Below are 13,961 nucleotides of genomic sequence, written 5' to 3'. Positions count from 1 at the left end.
AAGGATCGAAACCTTCAAAAATCCTATGAGGTTTATTTAAAATAAAATGAGCCTTGATTGCACCGGAACTTAGTGCATTGGACATGTTCTCCGAGTGCTCCTATTATACACTCTTTGTGTGAAATAGACCCTCTGGATGAGCCAACCACTGACGTCGACGCTCGCTGGCCCATCTGTTGCCATCATTCTAATCACATGTCTCCCGTTACCAACGGTTAACACCATTGTCATGCTGCCTTGTTGCCCTGCCCAAGTCGTCACCTCGTCTCCACCCCTTTGAACATTCCCCTTCTCCAGCGCCGATGATCCTCCTCACACCTACATCGTTAAAGCACCGCCTCGCCTCCACCGGTAACACCGTTGTTGGCCATGTCGCTCCTAACTCCGACTCAAGTCTTCGACCCCGGTTCAATCGGTCACATCTATCGCTGACCATGGGAATTGGGCGGATAACAATGAAGGTGTGCATGTTTTTGAAAGTGATATCCAAATGACATCTTATATAGGATATTTATCAAGGAAAATAATAGCTACCCGCAAAGAAAAAAGCCAATACAATGAAAAGACAATGGGTCGCGGGCCGTTAGTACAATGAGATTACATTGCAAAGCATATTAGCCTTTTTCTTCGTCCCGTTATACGCCGCTGAAGATTTAAAACGCCTTAGCTATACCAATTTTAAAAATCGCAATAACCACTCGTTCGTTGAGACGAGATTTAGAAGCCGATAAAGAAGCATTTGTCGGAGCATAGAATAGGATTTTTAATTTTCCGGTCTACAATGAACATCGATGTGACCCAAAATAGTTGGGCCTGCCAACAAACGAATCCAATAGGCCTGAAAGCCCACTTGCACTGATATTTCAGTACCACCAGATCCCGGTGTCCAATGTCAAACTCATCGCTGCCCTCAACTCACTGACTGAACTGTGGGCCCGGGGAAACACTGCACCGGCATTTCTCCGCCGCCCACCAGTCTGCAGTAAAGCCTCACGTCACAGCCGTACACGTCGGCCTTAACCGGTACCGCCGCTACACACACAAGCGAGAACCTCACCATCCCACTGGCATGTGGGCCCAAACCTCGCAGTGTACAACGCGGTCCCATTTGTCAGCGACAAGCTCCGGGAGCGAGCTCGAACTCACCGCGTCGCCGTGGCACCGGCGGAGGGTCGTCTCCGCCGGAAATTAAAATCCGCAGAGCAACGAGAGGGGAGGAAAGAAAGGAGCACGAGGCGTAAAAAAGCCCAGGTGCTCCCCTCCCCCCACCCCCACGCGTACAAACGGCTGCCAGCTCCACGCGAGCCACCACCCTCCCGCCCCGCCCCGCCCCCAAAACCCTAGCTAGCCCCCGCCTCTCCCCCTCCGCGGCGCTCGGAACCGCGCCGGGATCCAGGAATGGCGTCGGCGGACATGTTCCCCAACGTCTCCTTCTCCGACGTCAACGCCGCCGCCTCGCAGGAGGCCGCCGGGAAGGCCGTGTTCGGCCTGGACCCCGCCACCGGGGCGGTGCGCCTCAGCCTCGTCAGGCCCGGCGCGGAGCAGGCGTTCCAGATCGACCTCTCCGACGCGCAGGTACGCGCCGTGGTCTCCGTGATTTGGGGAGGAGTGGTGCGGCGGGAGTGGTCTGGGTGCGGCTGGGCTCGAATTCGTGTGGTTCCGAGGGGCGCGTGCCGTTGCTGCGGGTTCGGATGAGTAATGTTTCTGGTTCTGCAGATATTCAAGCTGGGGCCGATGGAGTGGCTCTGCGTGAGCGGCGAGACCGAGGCCAAGGCTGGCGTGGAAGAGGTACTCTTCAGTTGCTCCGTTGGGTTCTAGTTAGCTTTGTGCCTCTGTTGGATGTACGGTGTACCCCAGTTGAAAATGTGTCGTGCTAGCTTCGCCCAGTTTTCTGTTTAAGGATTGGTTATTGCAGGGTAGATGATATCGAGGTAGAGAATCAATCAATTTCCCCTAGAAATTCTTGAGTGGTGATTTGGTGAATTTTGAAAATATTAGTTCTGTATCATGGCACGAATAATGCAGATTCCATGGTATTTTGTATTCCGTGACACACTTTTTTGGCACGTTTTATGCTAATAGTAATAGTGACTTGATCATTAGTAGATGAAATTGTAGTATGATCTAAGCATGGCTCTTCTAAATGCACTTTAACGTAGCTTCAAATTTGTATAAAAAAGCAACAAATCTCGACACCTTTTTCTGTTTGCAAAGGATTGTGGTGCTAGCTATTCTGGAGTAGAGCCTAATAAAACTCTGAATACTTTGTCTTGATTTGGTGTAAAGATGGATCCCGTGCCATGTAACACTTCTCTGTTGCCACCCTCTTGATACCTCGCTAAATTTCCTCCACGTGGGCTAGTGTTGAAGTTCTATGAATATTTGTTAATAATTTTCTGGCCCTGTATATTGGAACTTTCTTGTAGTACATATGAAATGGCTTCATGTTAACTCTCAGTTCTTTGAGGCAGAAATTGTTTTCAAGAGCAATTAAGGTTGTTCTTAGGACAGAAGCTGAGAGCAAAGCCTTCTCTCTAGCTTTTCAACGATGGAAACAACAAACTATTAGTGGAAAAGCTGGTTTGTCCTTTCATTTCTTGTTTCTGATAATTTAAGTAGTATATTTGTTGCATTATCTTGGAGTATTTCTCTTAATGTTAGTTTGTATTAGAGTCTCATGCATGCCATCAGCTCCATCTGCAGTATATAAACAGTCAATAGTGACCCTCAAATACAAGACAAGTTCCTTTTCTTTTACATTCTAGCTACCACTGCGGTTTGACACATTATTCTAACACTAGCTGAACGATGCCATCTCCCTCCCCTGCCTTTGGTAGGCACATTTAGAACTAGCACATTTTAATGCTTTATGAATGCATGTAAAACATGCATGATGAATTCACTAAAAGTATGTACATCTTTGGTATATCTTGTTTCTGTGTGGCACTGGCACCTGAGAAATAGCCGTGACTTGTTCATCGAATAACTTACACCAGAAATGATGCCACAAATTCAATTTTTCCTTTCTCTTTGGTGGAAAAATAACCATAGCTTCTTAGCATGTCTAACATATTGCTGGTTATCTGACAGGTGAATCATTGGAGAATGGATCAATAGTGGCTTGCAAAAGTAAATTTGATACAAAAATTGAGGCATCATCAGCACAGATGTATTTCCACTACTATGGCCAGCTATTACATCAGCAAAATATGTTGCAAGATTTTGTGAGGACAGGTCAATATCTCTACCTGACATTAAATACTCAACTAAATTTACACTGTGTATGAAGTTTGAGAAATGTTTACCTTTTTTGAACTAAAATTTTCAGTTATTTGATTCAGTTATCAACATGGCATTAAACTCGTCTTCTGCATATATATAATAAGTGCATTTTCTTTCGCTCCAGGAACATACTATGCTGCTGTAATGGAAAACCGGGCCGACTTCGAGGGTAAAGTTGTGGTTGACGTTGGAGCTGGTAGCGGTATTCTTTCGTTATTTGCTGCACAGGTGCGCTCGAAGCTTCTTCATTGGTTCTTTGACTTTTGTCATTTTGTGTCTGATAACATAACAGGTGCTGTTTGTCATGTAAATGTCAGGCTGGTGCCAAACATGTCTATGCAGTTGAGGCATCTGAAATGGTTGAACATGCCCAACGGCTTATTTCTGGGAACCCATCGTTTGGGCAACGAATCACGGTTTGTTTTATATGAGTTGGATTCAATATGTTCCTTTTCAGTCTTTCCTTTGACTCTACTGAAACTGCACATCCCCCTCTTCTAAATAGATCATCAAAGGCAAAGTCGAGGAAGTTGAACTTCCAGAAAAAGCTGATATACTGATTTCTGAGCCTATGGGTATGGTTCTCAGCTAATTTTCTGGACGGTTCTATCCTTTTGTGCTTTGTCTATCTGTATGCATACCAATTAGTATATATTTTTAGCAATGTTCAATGCACACCTGTTGATATATTGAGAAGTGAGAACTCCTGTGTTTGTCTCAGCCCTTGGTAGCTCTAAACGACACATACTAGAGTACATTATAAACTGCTCCAAAGTGTAATGGTTATAACCTGTGGACTATTTTTGAAGACAAGGTCCTGCTGTATGTTTGATTCAGCAGTTTATTGTAGCATGGTTGAAATTTCAGGTCCAAAGTACTGTAATTTGAGTATTTGACACATAGCACTAGCAGCTTCGCATAGCTGTCATAGCAGGATCACACCTTAACAATTTGCATACTGCTAGCATTCTGAAGTTAGAAATTTGGAATACTAATTCAAAAGTTGATAGGCCCTTAGAATGATCAAATGTCTCCAGAGAATCAGGTATCACGTTTTGATCTAGCCCATTTTCTAGTGCAGGTTTTTGGTTTGTCTGTATGTTTTTGTTCAAAATGTGTTTGTGTTCCAACATTCACTTGTGCGCTCATTATTTTGAGGAATAATAAAATCATTATTTAGTTTATTTTCTGAAATTTGTATTTATGATTTATTATCATAATGTTTTGTAGGAACCCTTTTGGTGAATGAAAGAATGCTGGAGTCCTATGTCATAGCTAGGGACAGATTCCTTGCTCCAGATGGTAAAATGTTTCCAACAACTGGAAGGTGTGTTTCTTATGATTAACTCTGGATCATAATTACTTTTGGCATCTGTCTCCACTTCTCAGTTATTCTGTGTATGGTTATATATTTTCCAATTGAATCATTATTATCCTGTGCTCTTAATCAATTGTTCTTTAGCATTTCTTCTTTTCTTCATGCATGTGCCTGCCTTTTTTCTCCTTGAAAAAGGGGCACTTGCATTAGTTAATCATCCTTAGTAGCCTCCCTCATGGACAGCCCAGTCTTTCGGGCTCGGTCCACAGGCCTGAACTAAAACCTGACATGAACAATGAAATAAACTAATAGTGCTCAGAAATATAATGCTGAAATGGCCGGGCCAGGTTCGAGGCCCACAAAATATTGCTATGACGCCTGCCTTGCTAAAAGATTGAAGCTATAAAACGCGTTTGTGAGTTTTTGAGAAAATTTATCTGTTATATGATCAAAGAAAAATACCAGATGATGACAGTGCATTTTACATGTTCTTATAGCAAGGGATCCACCACCTATCTTGGTATATAGTCATATCATGTAACTCTGGCTAGTGCTTTGGTTCATAAGGCTGTGCTTTGTGCGACTGCATGGTTGTAACTTGGAAAATTGTTTTGGACCTTGTACACAGAATGGATGTGTTGGCAATGTTGTAAATCCATGTTGACAATACCAACAATTTATCAGCAAATAAAGAACAGGTCACACTGTATAGGCAGTCAGTTTGATAACATCTGTATTCTGGAATTGTCATACGCCAATAGAACATCATATCAGAATGATGTCATTTGAAAGTTCAGAGTCATATTTTTGTGATGGATTGGAATATGTTTAAACTTTGTGCAATACTGATGTTAAATGGGTTTACAAGCAGTTTGGCTCTGCCTGAAATGTCGTAAACAACGCGCTTGCATGTATGGTTCTATAAATCATTTAAAAGTTACTCATTGCTGCTTGACTTCTTGAACATTTTCTAGGATTCATATGGCTCCATTTTCCGATGAATACCTCTATGTTGAAATGGCAAACAAGGTACTGTCATTTGCTAAACCCTGCATTCTTATTATCCGGTGTTTTCTGTGGTTTTATTAATCCCACTGTATCATTTTGGTGAATTATAATAAAGCATAGTTACTGGATTTGGTGGTGTATTCGCTTCCGTGTTCTTGTTATGCGTGATATAAGATAGAACGGAACATGATATGAGGCTTCTGTGCTCAGTCATTTGTATCTATGAGATTGGTGGTTCGTTGATTTAGCTTCAAGTCCAGTCCTTCATCGGTGGATATCTTTAGCATATATAAACTGTAAAGTAGAGAGGAATGTGTGAATCCATCTCTGTTTAAAGCAACCAGCCAATCACAGGAATCCCAAGCATGTCCGACACTAAATTGTTTACAATTGAAAATCCGAAGTGTGTCCATAATTTCTGTAAATGGCATTGTTTCTTAATTTTTTTGCAAAGTTGAGCATTCATCCTTTTTGTCCTCCTGTCCTAAATGCAAAAATGGTTCTCTGCCTTTTGAACTCCCTTGTCGTCCTACCTGTCACCCAGTCAATTTTTCACTTTCTTTTCTTCATATACGCCTTTCCTAGTAATGTCATTCTACTAGCTGATTTACCTCTGCTATGCATAATTCGGCACGACTACTCCCAAGCTTAACTAGTCCTTAGTTTGTTCCAAGCATGAGGTGCATGGTACACTCATGTGAGGTTAAAAATTAATCTTTATGAGAATGCATGAGTAAATGAATGCATAAGGGGCAATATAGTCTTTTTCATTTGGTGCCTTGGTGGAAGTGCGGAAATTCAGGATATCAAGTAATGTGAAATGGAGGGAGTATTTAAGACCTCAAAAATGACAAGAATCTAATCAGGACGGTCGCAGCTTAAAAATGCAAACTAATATAAAAAGCAGCACAGTTGTTGTGTAATGGTACTCCCTCTGTTTGGAAATGTTAGATGTCGTGCTTTTGGAGATTTAACATTCATCAACAATTAGTTCAACAATATGTAGATCACATGATACAGAAGTTATACCGTTGGATTCATTTTCATCGTTTCCAACAGTAACAGTTTTCTAGACACTTTTGGTTCGTTTTCACCGCTCTTTCCAACGGTATTAATTTTACATCACATACGTATATTGGTTGAACTAATTGTTGGTGAAAGATAAATCTTGGAAAGCGTGGGCATTCCAAACTGGTGGAGTGCTAACTACCATCTCTGCAGGATTTGCTTTGCGTTTATCTTTTTACTGAAAAGAGTAATCCAGGTCTCTCTGAGTTCTGCATTCTTATCTTGAGTTTTGGTGTACTTTGCAGTCTCTCTTCTGGCAGCAGCATAACTTCTTTGGTGTTGATCTTACACCCTTGCATGGCTCAGCGTTTGACGGATACTTTTCACAGGTGCACACTACTTGATCTTACTAGTTAGCATTTTGCATTTCACTGCAGCTAGCCATGGTAAATTGATTGCTAAATGCGTGTTTTCATGTTGTCTAATTTTTTTTTAGCTACCTCTGTAAGCATGTTTCTTCCCGCACCATACTTTAGACTGGAGTTGCATTGACACTCAGTGTCACTAGTAAATACTTATTTGAGCCGTTTGTAGTTGATCGTTGGTTTTGCTTTCATCATGGATAATCAGGTGCTTCAGCTTCTTGCCTCATGTTTTGTTGAAAAGAACCTACTATTCTCCAATATATTTGTATTTAGACACTTAGTATAGTAAGAATGGAATACCCGTAACAAGTTGATCTGTGAAATGTTTTGCTTTCTGTTTCCGACTAGCTAATTGATAAAATTAATCGTAATCTGTTTCTCATGGATCTCGTAGGTTATCTGGCCGTGATCCGATCTTACCAGTTAATTGCTAAAATTACTCGTGCTTTATTTCTTATGGATTTCGCAAGTTACCGTACTGAGATGAACACTCTGGCTATTTCTTTCATGATTCCTGCTCGGTTCTGATGCGGTTGAAGGCTCGAAGCATGCCATTATTATATTTTTGCTACTTTGGTACTTTGTATATGGCCCAAGAATGAGTGCTATTGTTCTGAGCGACTGTTTCTTATTGTCGAATCTAAATGTGTTTGTAATTCTCATGTAGCCCGTGGTGGATGCATTTGATCCAAGATTGTTGGTTTCTCAATCTACGTATCATACACTTGATTTCACTACCATGAAGGTGAGATACATTGAGATGATATTGAAGTTAATTGCATTTTTTGTGGAAGTTGTTATTGTTTGTACAAAATGTGGCATCATCATATTTCATTTTCAGGAAGAGGACCTTTACGAGATTGATATTCCCCTGAGTTTTGTATCCTCTGTTGGTACTAGGGTGCATGGGCTAGCCTGTTGGTTTGATGTGCTGTTCAACGGGAGGTCAGTATATTTTGATCTGTTAGTATTATTTTTCTGGGTGCTGTATTGCATTAATAGTTCTGTATTCAATCCCTTTATTCATTACCCTGGTATTAAAAATCTGGTATGTTTAATGTAGCACTGTGCAAAGATGGCTTACCACTGCTCCTGGCTCCCCTACGACTCACTGGTACCAGTTGCGATGTGTACTTGCACAGCCATTATATGTCATGGCTGGCCAAGAAATAACCGGCCGCCTGCATTTGGTGGCCCACAGTGCGCAAAGCTACACAATATACTTAACAATGTCAGGTTGGACACCCTTTTATTCTTTTTTTACTACTAGTAGTCAAATCTATTGGTCTTGAATTTATGAAGCTCATCGTTCCTGTGGTCTTCTGATTCTTACTGGAAGCCAAAATGTGGGGTGTGGGTGCGGACCCAGGCGGCATCCTGCAGACATCCACTGCCAAGCTCGAACTCAAGGAGCCTTACTACAGGCTGTCTCAACCACAAGCTTATATGCCACAAGACCAACAGCAGCTACCGTTGTCATCTTTGCAGGCGCAAGTAAGTTGTTCGCAAATAGTTTTCAACAGTTATCTTCACATTGTATACTGTGATCGTACATCTCTGTTTATGACGGAACATCGACAACACTAGAAATACCACCATATGGCTATTCCCTGCCAAGGCACATGACCCTGCATTGTTCTAGTTTTGCTTCTATGGATAACTAGTAAGATGCCCGTGCTACGCTACGGGGTAAGAAATGATCAATAGAACATTTGTTTACTTATTAAGTTACAATTAAGATACCCGTGCGTCGCCACGGAACATTTTTTTTTTACTTTACTCGACATTTATCAAAGTGACCTTATATTGTTAATAGGCCCACAACCGATATACGGTTTCCAATCGATAACCCCTTGGTCCAAGACAAATATTTTCTCCTTCATTTTCACCTTGCAAGAAGACTTGGTATTCTTCCTACTCGGGTTTCTCAACGCTTACTTTATCTAATATTGAGTGGTAGAGAGCATGAGGCAAATAGAAATCCATCCACACTCATTTGGTGATTATGATTATACTCGACCAACTTTATTTCCGAGTCCAAATCAATCTATCTCTTCGGCTCCTCTTTTCTTAGCACGGGCTTCACCTGCAGTCTGCACCATTCTCCGCTAGAAAAGAGGACACATTAAGCATCTCAGTTATACTGCGTACCTAACTTTAGTATCAATAATGGAAGAACAACAATGCAGAAATATCAATAGTGGTCCCCGCAAATATGCGCAATGGAAGTACGGTGACTACTATCCTTCGGCTCAAGTCGATGGGCTCAACATGTTAGCACATTATCTCATTCCTCCACCTGCTCATGTCGAGTCATCTGATCATCTATGCTTGTCTATGAGGTATGAGCATTATATGATGCACCATGCCATCCATGGAAAAAATGTAATGCCAATGGTAAATCATGCATCCGAAAAATTGATGTTGTAACATTCTAAACCACTTTCATGATTTGAAAAAAAACACAAGTACCTTAAAGCATATAACACAACCTACAATACATGCAGTCCAGGCACACGACCCATTCCCAAAAGTTGTGTCTTTCGCCTTAGCTCTAGAACCTGCTCCACGCAAGACAATGGTGAATCCTCTCAACGCATTACAAGTTTACAACAGCACACGCATGGCGCATCCAGCAGCCGGACTCCTCCTCCCAATATTTGTTATTGTTGGCTTGCTCATGGCGTGCGCTGACATTTTTCCCTCAAAAGTAAAAAATAAACACGTACACACTCACGCCGTCACGCGAAGACACCAGAACCAGCTGAAAACTTGAAGAAAGGACCTCCAAACAAAGAAGAATAGAACCACATCCCTGAAGGCCCCAAAGAGAGCCCGCACGCCTCTGGCCGCCGCCACCGAGATGACCGTGGACGAATCCATTTGTGAGCAGGAGAAGCGCCTGGCAAGAATCTGGGTTGTGATACGGAACAGAAGTCAACATGAACGGAGGCACCAAACTGATGAAGGCTATCGATCGGGGAGGACACACCCTGCGCTTCACCGCCTCTGGATCTGCTCCGGCGAGAAGGGCCACCAGATCCTCTGTCCAGCTAGCTACAAACTGGTCTCCAGAACAGCCGCCTCTGTAAGTCGCCGCAAACCAAATCTTAGGCGGCCATCACCGCCACATCACCTGTACAACTACTCACACACCCCGTCGGCAGCTCTAGCGCGTGAACCATCGAGGCGGGGACAGGGCTAGAGGAAAAAATACCAGAGTCGATGGTGTAACTGTCGCCTCAGCAGAACCGCCAGACCACACAGGCCCATAGGCTCCTCGCCATCGCCGGCGAGATGGGGTAGGAGCAAGGACCGCTTTATTGGACGCGACGTGCCGCCACCATCCGAGCGCCGCCCAACCAACCCGTATCTACACGCAGGCGGAGTGCTGGAGCTCCCCCCACGCCTCACGAGGTCAGACGGCCATCGGAGGCGAAGAGGAGCGACGAGATCGTCGGCGGAAGAACTGAAGTCGCCTCCCGGTCGCTTCCTTTTCACCTTTATACTGTAGCAGGGGGAGGAGAGAATCACCCGGCTGAAGTGGGTTGCCTCATGTACGTTGGATGAAGATCTGATGGTCTAAACTGATGGATGGCAGGCACACCATCACCACCAACTGAGAATTTTATAGTAGTAGAGATACCTTTGTATGAGTCCCCGTGCTTTCAGAATTGTTTTGTTTCCACGTAACAACCTTCACAATCACATTTCTTTTGTTTTACTGCACCTAACATGTGTACTGTACACAGGGATCTGGGCAGCAGATGCAAGATGGTCTCAGCCCTGGCATCACTGTAGATCAGGAGAGGGACTCCGCAGCCTTCACTCGACAGGTCTGAAAGCTGTGCCGCATGCTTTGCTTCCTGCAACGAGAGCTCAGGTCTGTACAACAACGAGAGCTGCCAATGGCTAACATTGCGTCCAGTTGCGGTAGGAGATCATCATGTCCGAGTTGTGCAGCTAAACGTGCTCGTCCCTGCCCCGCCATTTGATGTCAGAAAACAATAATAGTGATTGAACCGCAAGTCGAAGCTAGAAGACATCTAACAGAGAAGAGGGTTGTACGTTCTTATGTATAATTCTACAAATTGATTGTTGCGCGTGGGAGTAGAATATTGATAGAATGATAGTCATCATTGTTGTCCGCTTGCTCAAACTTAATAACAAGTAAAAGGTGAGCCCAGTTTTCTCCGTTAATAACTTCTAACTGGTCCGGTTTAGCTTCCCAGACTGCTGTTTTTATGCTGCATTGTGCTTGGTTCAATTTTTTGGGTCTAGTTTGAAGAGAAGTTTAATGCTAGATGGTGCACATGCTTCGCTTGCGGCGGACCCAAGAGCCAAGATGAAGGGGTCATTCCTTTCGCCCATGGATCTTGCCAACATTCCCCGCTAAAAAGGATCTTTGCTAACATCAGTCAACTGTCCGGCACGATCTGGCAATGCCAGCTGCAGATAGGGGTTGGCTTTGGCGGTTACTGTTGCACAATCTGCTGCAACCAGTTAATTAGTGGAAACAATCACGACATGTCGATTGTTAGGCTGGTCATAGTGGAGAGTAACTTAGACTAGTAACATACATATATTACTACCTTCATAGTGGGTAGTGTCATAGGTGTGGTAACATAGTTGCCTTCATTTATTACTTTGTAGACTCATTATGCATTGGAAACCGCTATGTGATGGTAACATATTATGTTACTCTATTTGCCTCTCTCCTTATTAACTACTTGCCACATCATCAATTTTGCTTATGTGGCATTTATGTTACTACCTATGTTACTCCCACTATGACCAGCCTTACCTTTGTGTTTCGGGATCTACAGTGTGGCGAAGATCTTGTTCCAGCCCGTAGGGGCCGTAGGGCGGGAGATCCAATGCGACGCCGCGCGCAGGGGCTGCGTGAAAGTGGTGAAGACCCGACACATCACACACGTGAGGTGCGCGGTGTGATGATCACACGAGCGCATCAACGTGCCGGTGACGGAACTTCCTTCCTTCGTATGGTTCGGTCTACCGAGGCGTTTGATTTCTCTGGCACGAGGATGAACCGCCCTTTGGTTGCTCAAAAACAAGACGACGCTGCTCAACCACCGTGACAAGAAGTGTTCGTACACTGATAAAAAAGAAGTGTTCGTACATCATTCATGTGAAAATAGTGTCCCTGCAGAAGTCGCAGCTTACTTTTTTTTTGAGGGATAACTGGGATTTTATTCAAAGCTAATAAAGTTTGGGATACAAGCAATATCAGGCGTAACACCCAGCCACACATGGCGTCCAACAGATAGAGTTGAGGCTCCCTTCGCTAACGAGTGAGCTTCAAAGTTGGACTCTCTAAACTCAAAACAAAAACTAACAGAATCAAAATTAAGACTAGTGTGCTTTATCTCTCTCAGAATCGCCGCATAGGACGGGAAAGCTTCATTCTTGATGTCTCTGACCACTTCATAGCAGTCCGACGCGATGGTCAGGTTACGGAGGTTCAGATCTTCAGCTAATGCGAGTGCTTCGCTGCAGGCTAGGGCTTCCAAGGTCGTTGGGTCCGTCAATCCAGCCATTACCACTGCTGAAGCACCCAAGAAAACACCCGCACCATCTCTGCATATAGCTGCTGCCACCCCTTTCTCTCCCAAAGTTGACAGGCCTCCATCCACATTTATTTTAGCTGAACCATCTATAGTAGGTATCCATCTTCGCTGCCGCTGTTTCATTGCATGGGGCGCGCTGGTTACTGACTTCTTGTTCGATGCAATTTGAAGCTTTTCCAGATAGTTATTGATGAAATCCATAGTGGTTAGTGGACTCTGGAATTGACTGTCATGAATGGCACGCCGCCGCGCCCACCATATAGCCCACATGGTAATCAGTACACACGCCAGCTCTTCCTCCTTCAGTGTATCAAACAACCAGAAGATCCACATCTTTGCATCGTCTGTTTGGTTTGATATAACATGCTCCAAAGTTCCTTCATCCCCTAACGCCCAAACACATCTCGCCATCCGGCAATTCATGAGGGAGTGTCGCCACGTATCAAGAGCATCATTGCATATAGAGCACACGGGCGAGACTGCCATCTTCCTCTCATGCTTCAACGCGCCCGTCGGGATCGATGTATGTGCCAGCCTCCAAACAAAAATACGGACTTTTGACGGGATCTTGACATTCCAAAGCGATGACCATGATTTCTTCGCTGCCTGTGTGTCAGATGTGCTCACTCTATGCTCTAGCCAGTCTTCTCGTTGCTTCTTCACAGCAGATAGCATCTTGTACGCCGAACTCACAGAGAAGATCCCTCTCTTCTCATAATGCCACGCATAAAAGTCTTCCTGAACTCTTGTGCTTATTGGTATGTTCAGAATTACTTCCACATCGGGCGCAATAAAATGTTCTTGCAACACTTGTCTATCCCAGGTTCTGGTGGCCGGATTTATCAACTCCGATACTTGCTGAGGTGGGTTATCAGACCGTGCACAGATTGGTCTCAACTTATAACTCCTCGGTAACCAGTTTTCAGACCATATATGCGTGGTTTCACCCGTTCCTATCCGCTTGATAAGGCCAAGCGAAAGGGTATCTCTTCCTTCCAGTAACGAGCGCCAAACCTGTGATGGGGATGTACCCAGGGTGGCGTCTAAAAGATGACAGTTGGGGAAGTATCTGGCTTTTAACACACGGGCACTCAACGACCCAGGTTCTTGCATTATTCTCCATGCTTGGCGAGCTAAGAGCGCTAGGTTGAAAAGCTCAATGTCCCTAAACCCCAAACCTCCCATAAATTTGGGCAAAGTCATAGTTTTCCACGACACCCATGCTGTTTTGCGTTCTCCCTTCTTACTTCCCCACCATATGCTCACATAGACCTCGTGGGAGTTTGAAACAAGCCATGGAGTACGTCGGAATTGCTTGTGCCACGGATTTGA

At 43.9% G+C, this 13,961-nt stretch overlaps 1 protein-coding gene across 1 annotated transcript; it reads left to right on the top strand.

The window, feature by feature from the left end:
• Positions 1-1,305: 1,305 nt before the first annotated feature.
• Positions 1,306-11,272, top strand: LOC119353356 (probable histone-arginine methyltransferase CARM1). The gene is made up of 15 exons (XM_037619956.1): positions 1,306-1,575; positions 1,717-1,788; positions 2,472-2,580; positions 3,091-3,234; positions 3,407-3,510; positions 3,600-3,698; positions 3,788-3,857; positions 4,513-4,609; positions 5,575-5,629; positions 6,922-7,005; positions 7,709-7,786; positions 7,883-7,986; positions 8,105-8,277; positions 8,381-8,535; positions 10,794-11,272. Exons 1-15 carry the CDS (start codon positions 1,399-1,401, stop codon positions 10,881-10,883), a joined length of 1,611 nt encoding a protein of 536 aa, XP_037475853.1. The 5' UTR covers positions 1,306-1,398; the 3' UTR covers positions 10,884-11,272.
• The last annotated feature ends 2,689 nt before the right edge of the window (positions 11,273-13,961 follow it).

This window comes from Triticum dicoccoides, chromosome 2A (genome assembly GCF_002162155.2).
Source record: "Triticum dicoccoides isolate Atlit2015 ecotype Zavitan chromosome 2A, WEW_v2.0, whole genome shotgun sequence".
NCBI classification, from domain to species: Eukaryota; Viridiplantae; Streptophyta; class Magnoliopsida; order Poales; family Poaceae; genus Triticum; species Triticum dicoccoides.
This window is presented reverse-complemented; position numbering and strand designations above follow the sequence as displayed.

What these genes read in the sequence shown, in the direction of transcription:
- LOC119353356 (XM_037619956.1), top strand. Translation starts at nt 1,399, where the DNA reads ATGGCGTCGGCGGACATGTTCCCCAACGTCTCCTTCTCCGACGTCAAC. An exon ending in ACTGATTTCTGAGCCTATGG is followed by an intron (nt 3,858 to 4,512) that starts GTATGGTTCTCA and finishes AATGTTTTGTAG; the next exon opens with GAACCCTTTTGGTGAATGAA. An exon ending in TTGATTTCACTACCATGAAG is followed by an intron (nt 7,787 to 7,882) that starts GTGAGATACATT and finishes TTTCATTTTCAG; the next exon opens with GAAGAGGACCTTTACGAGAT.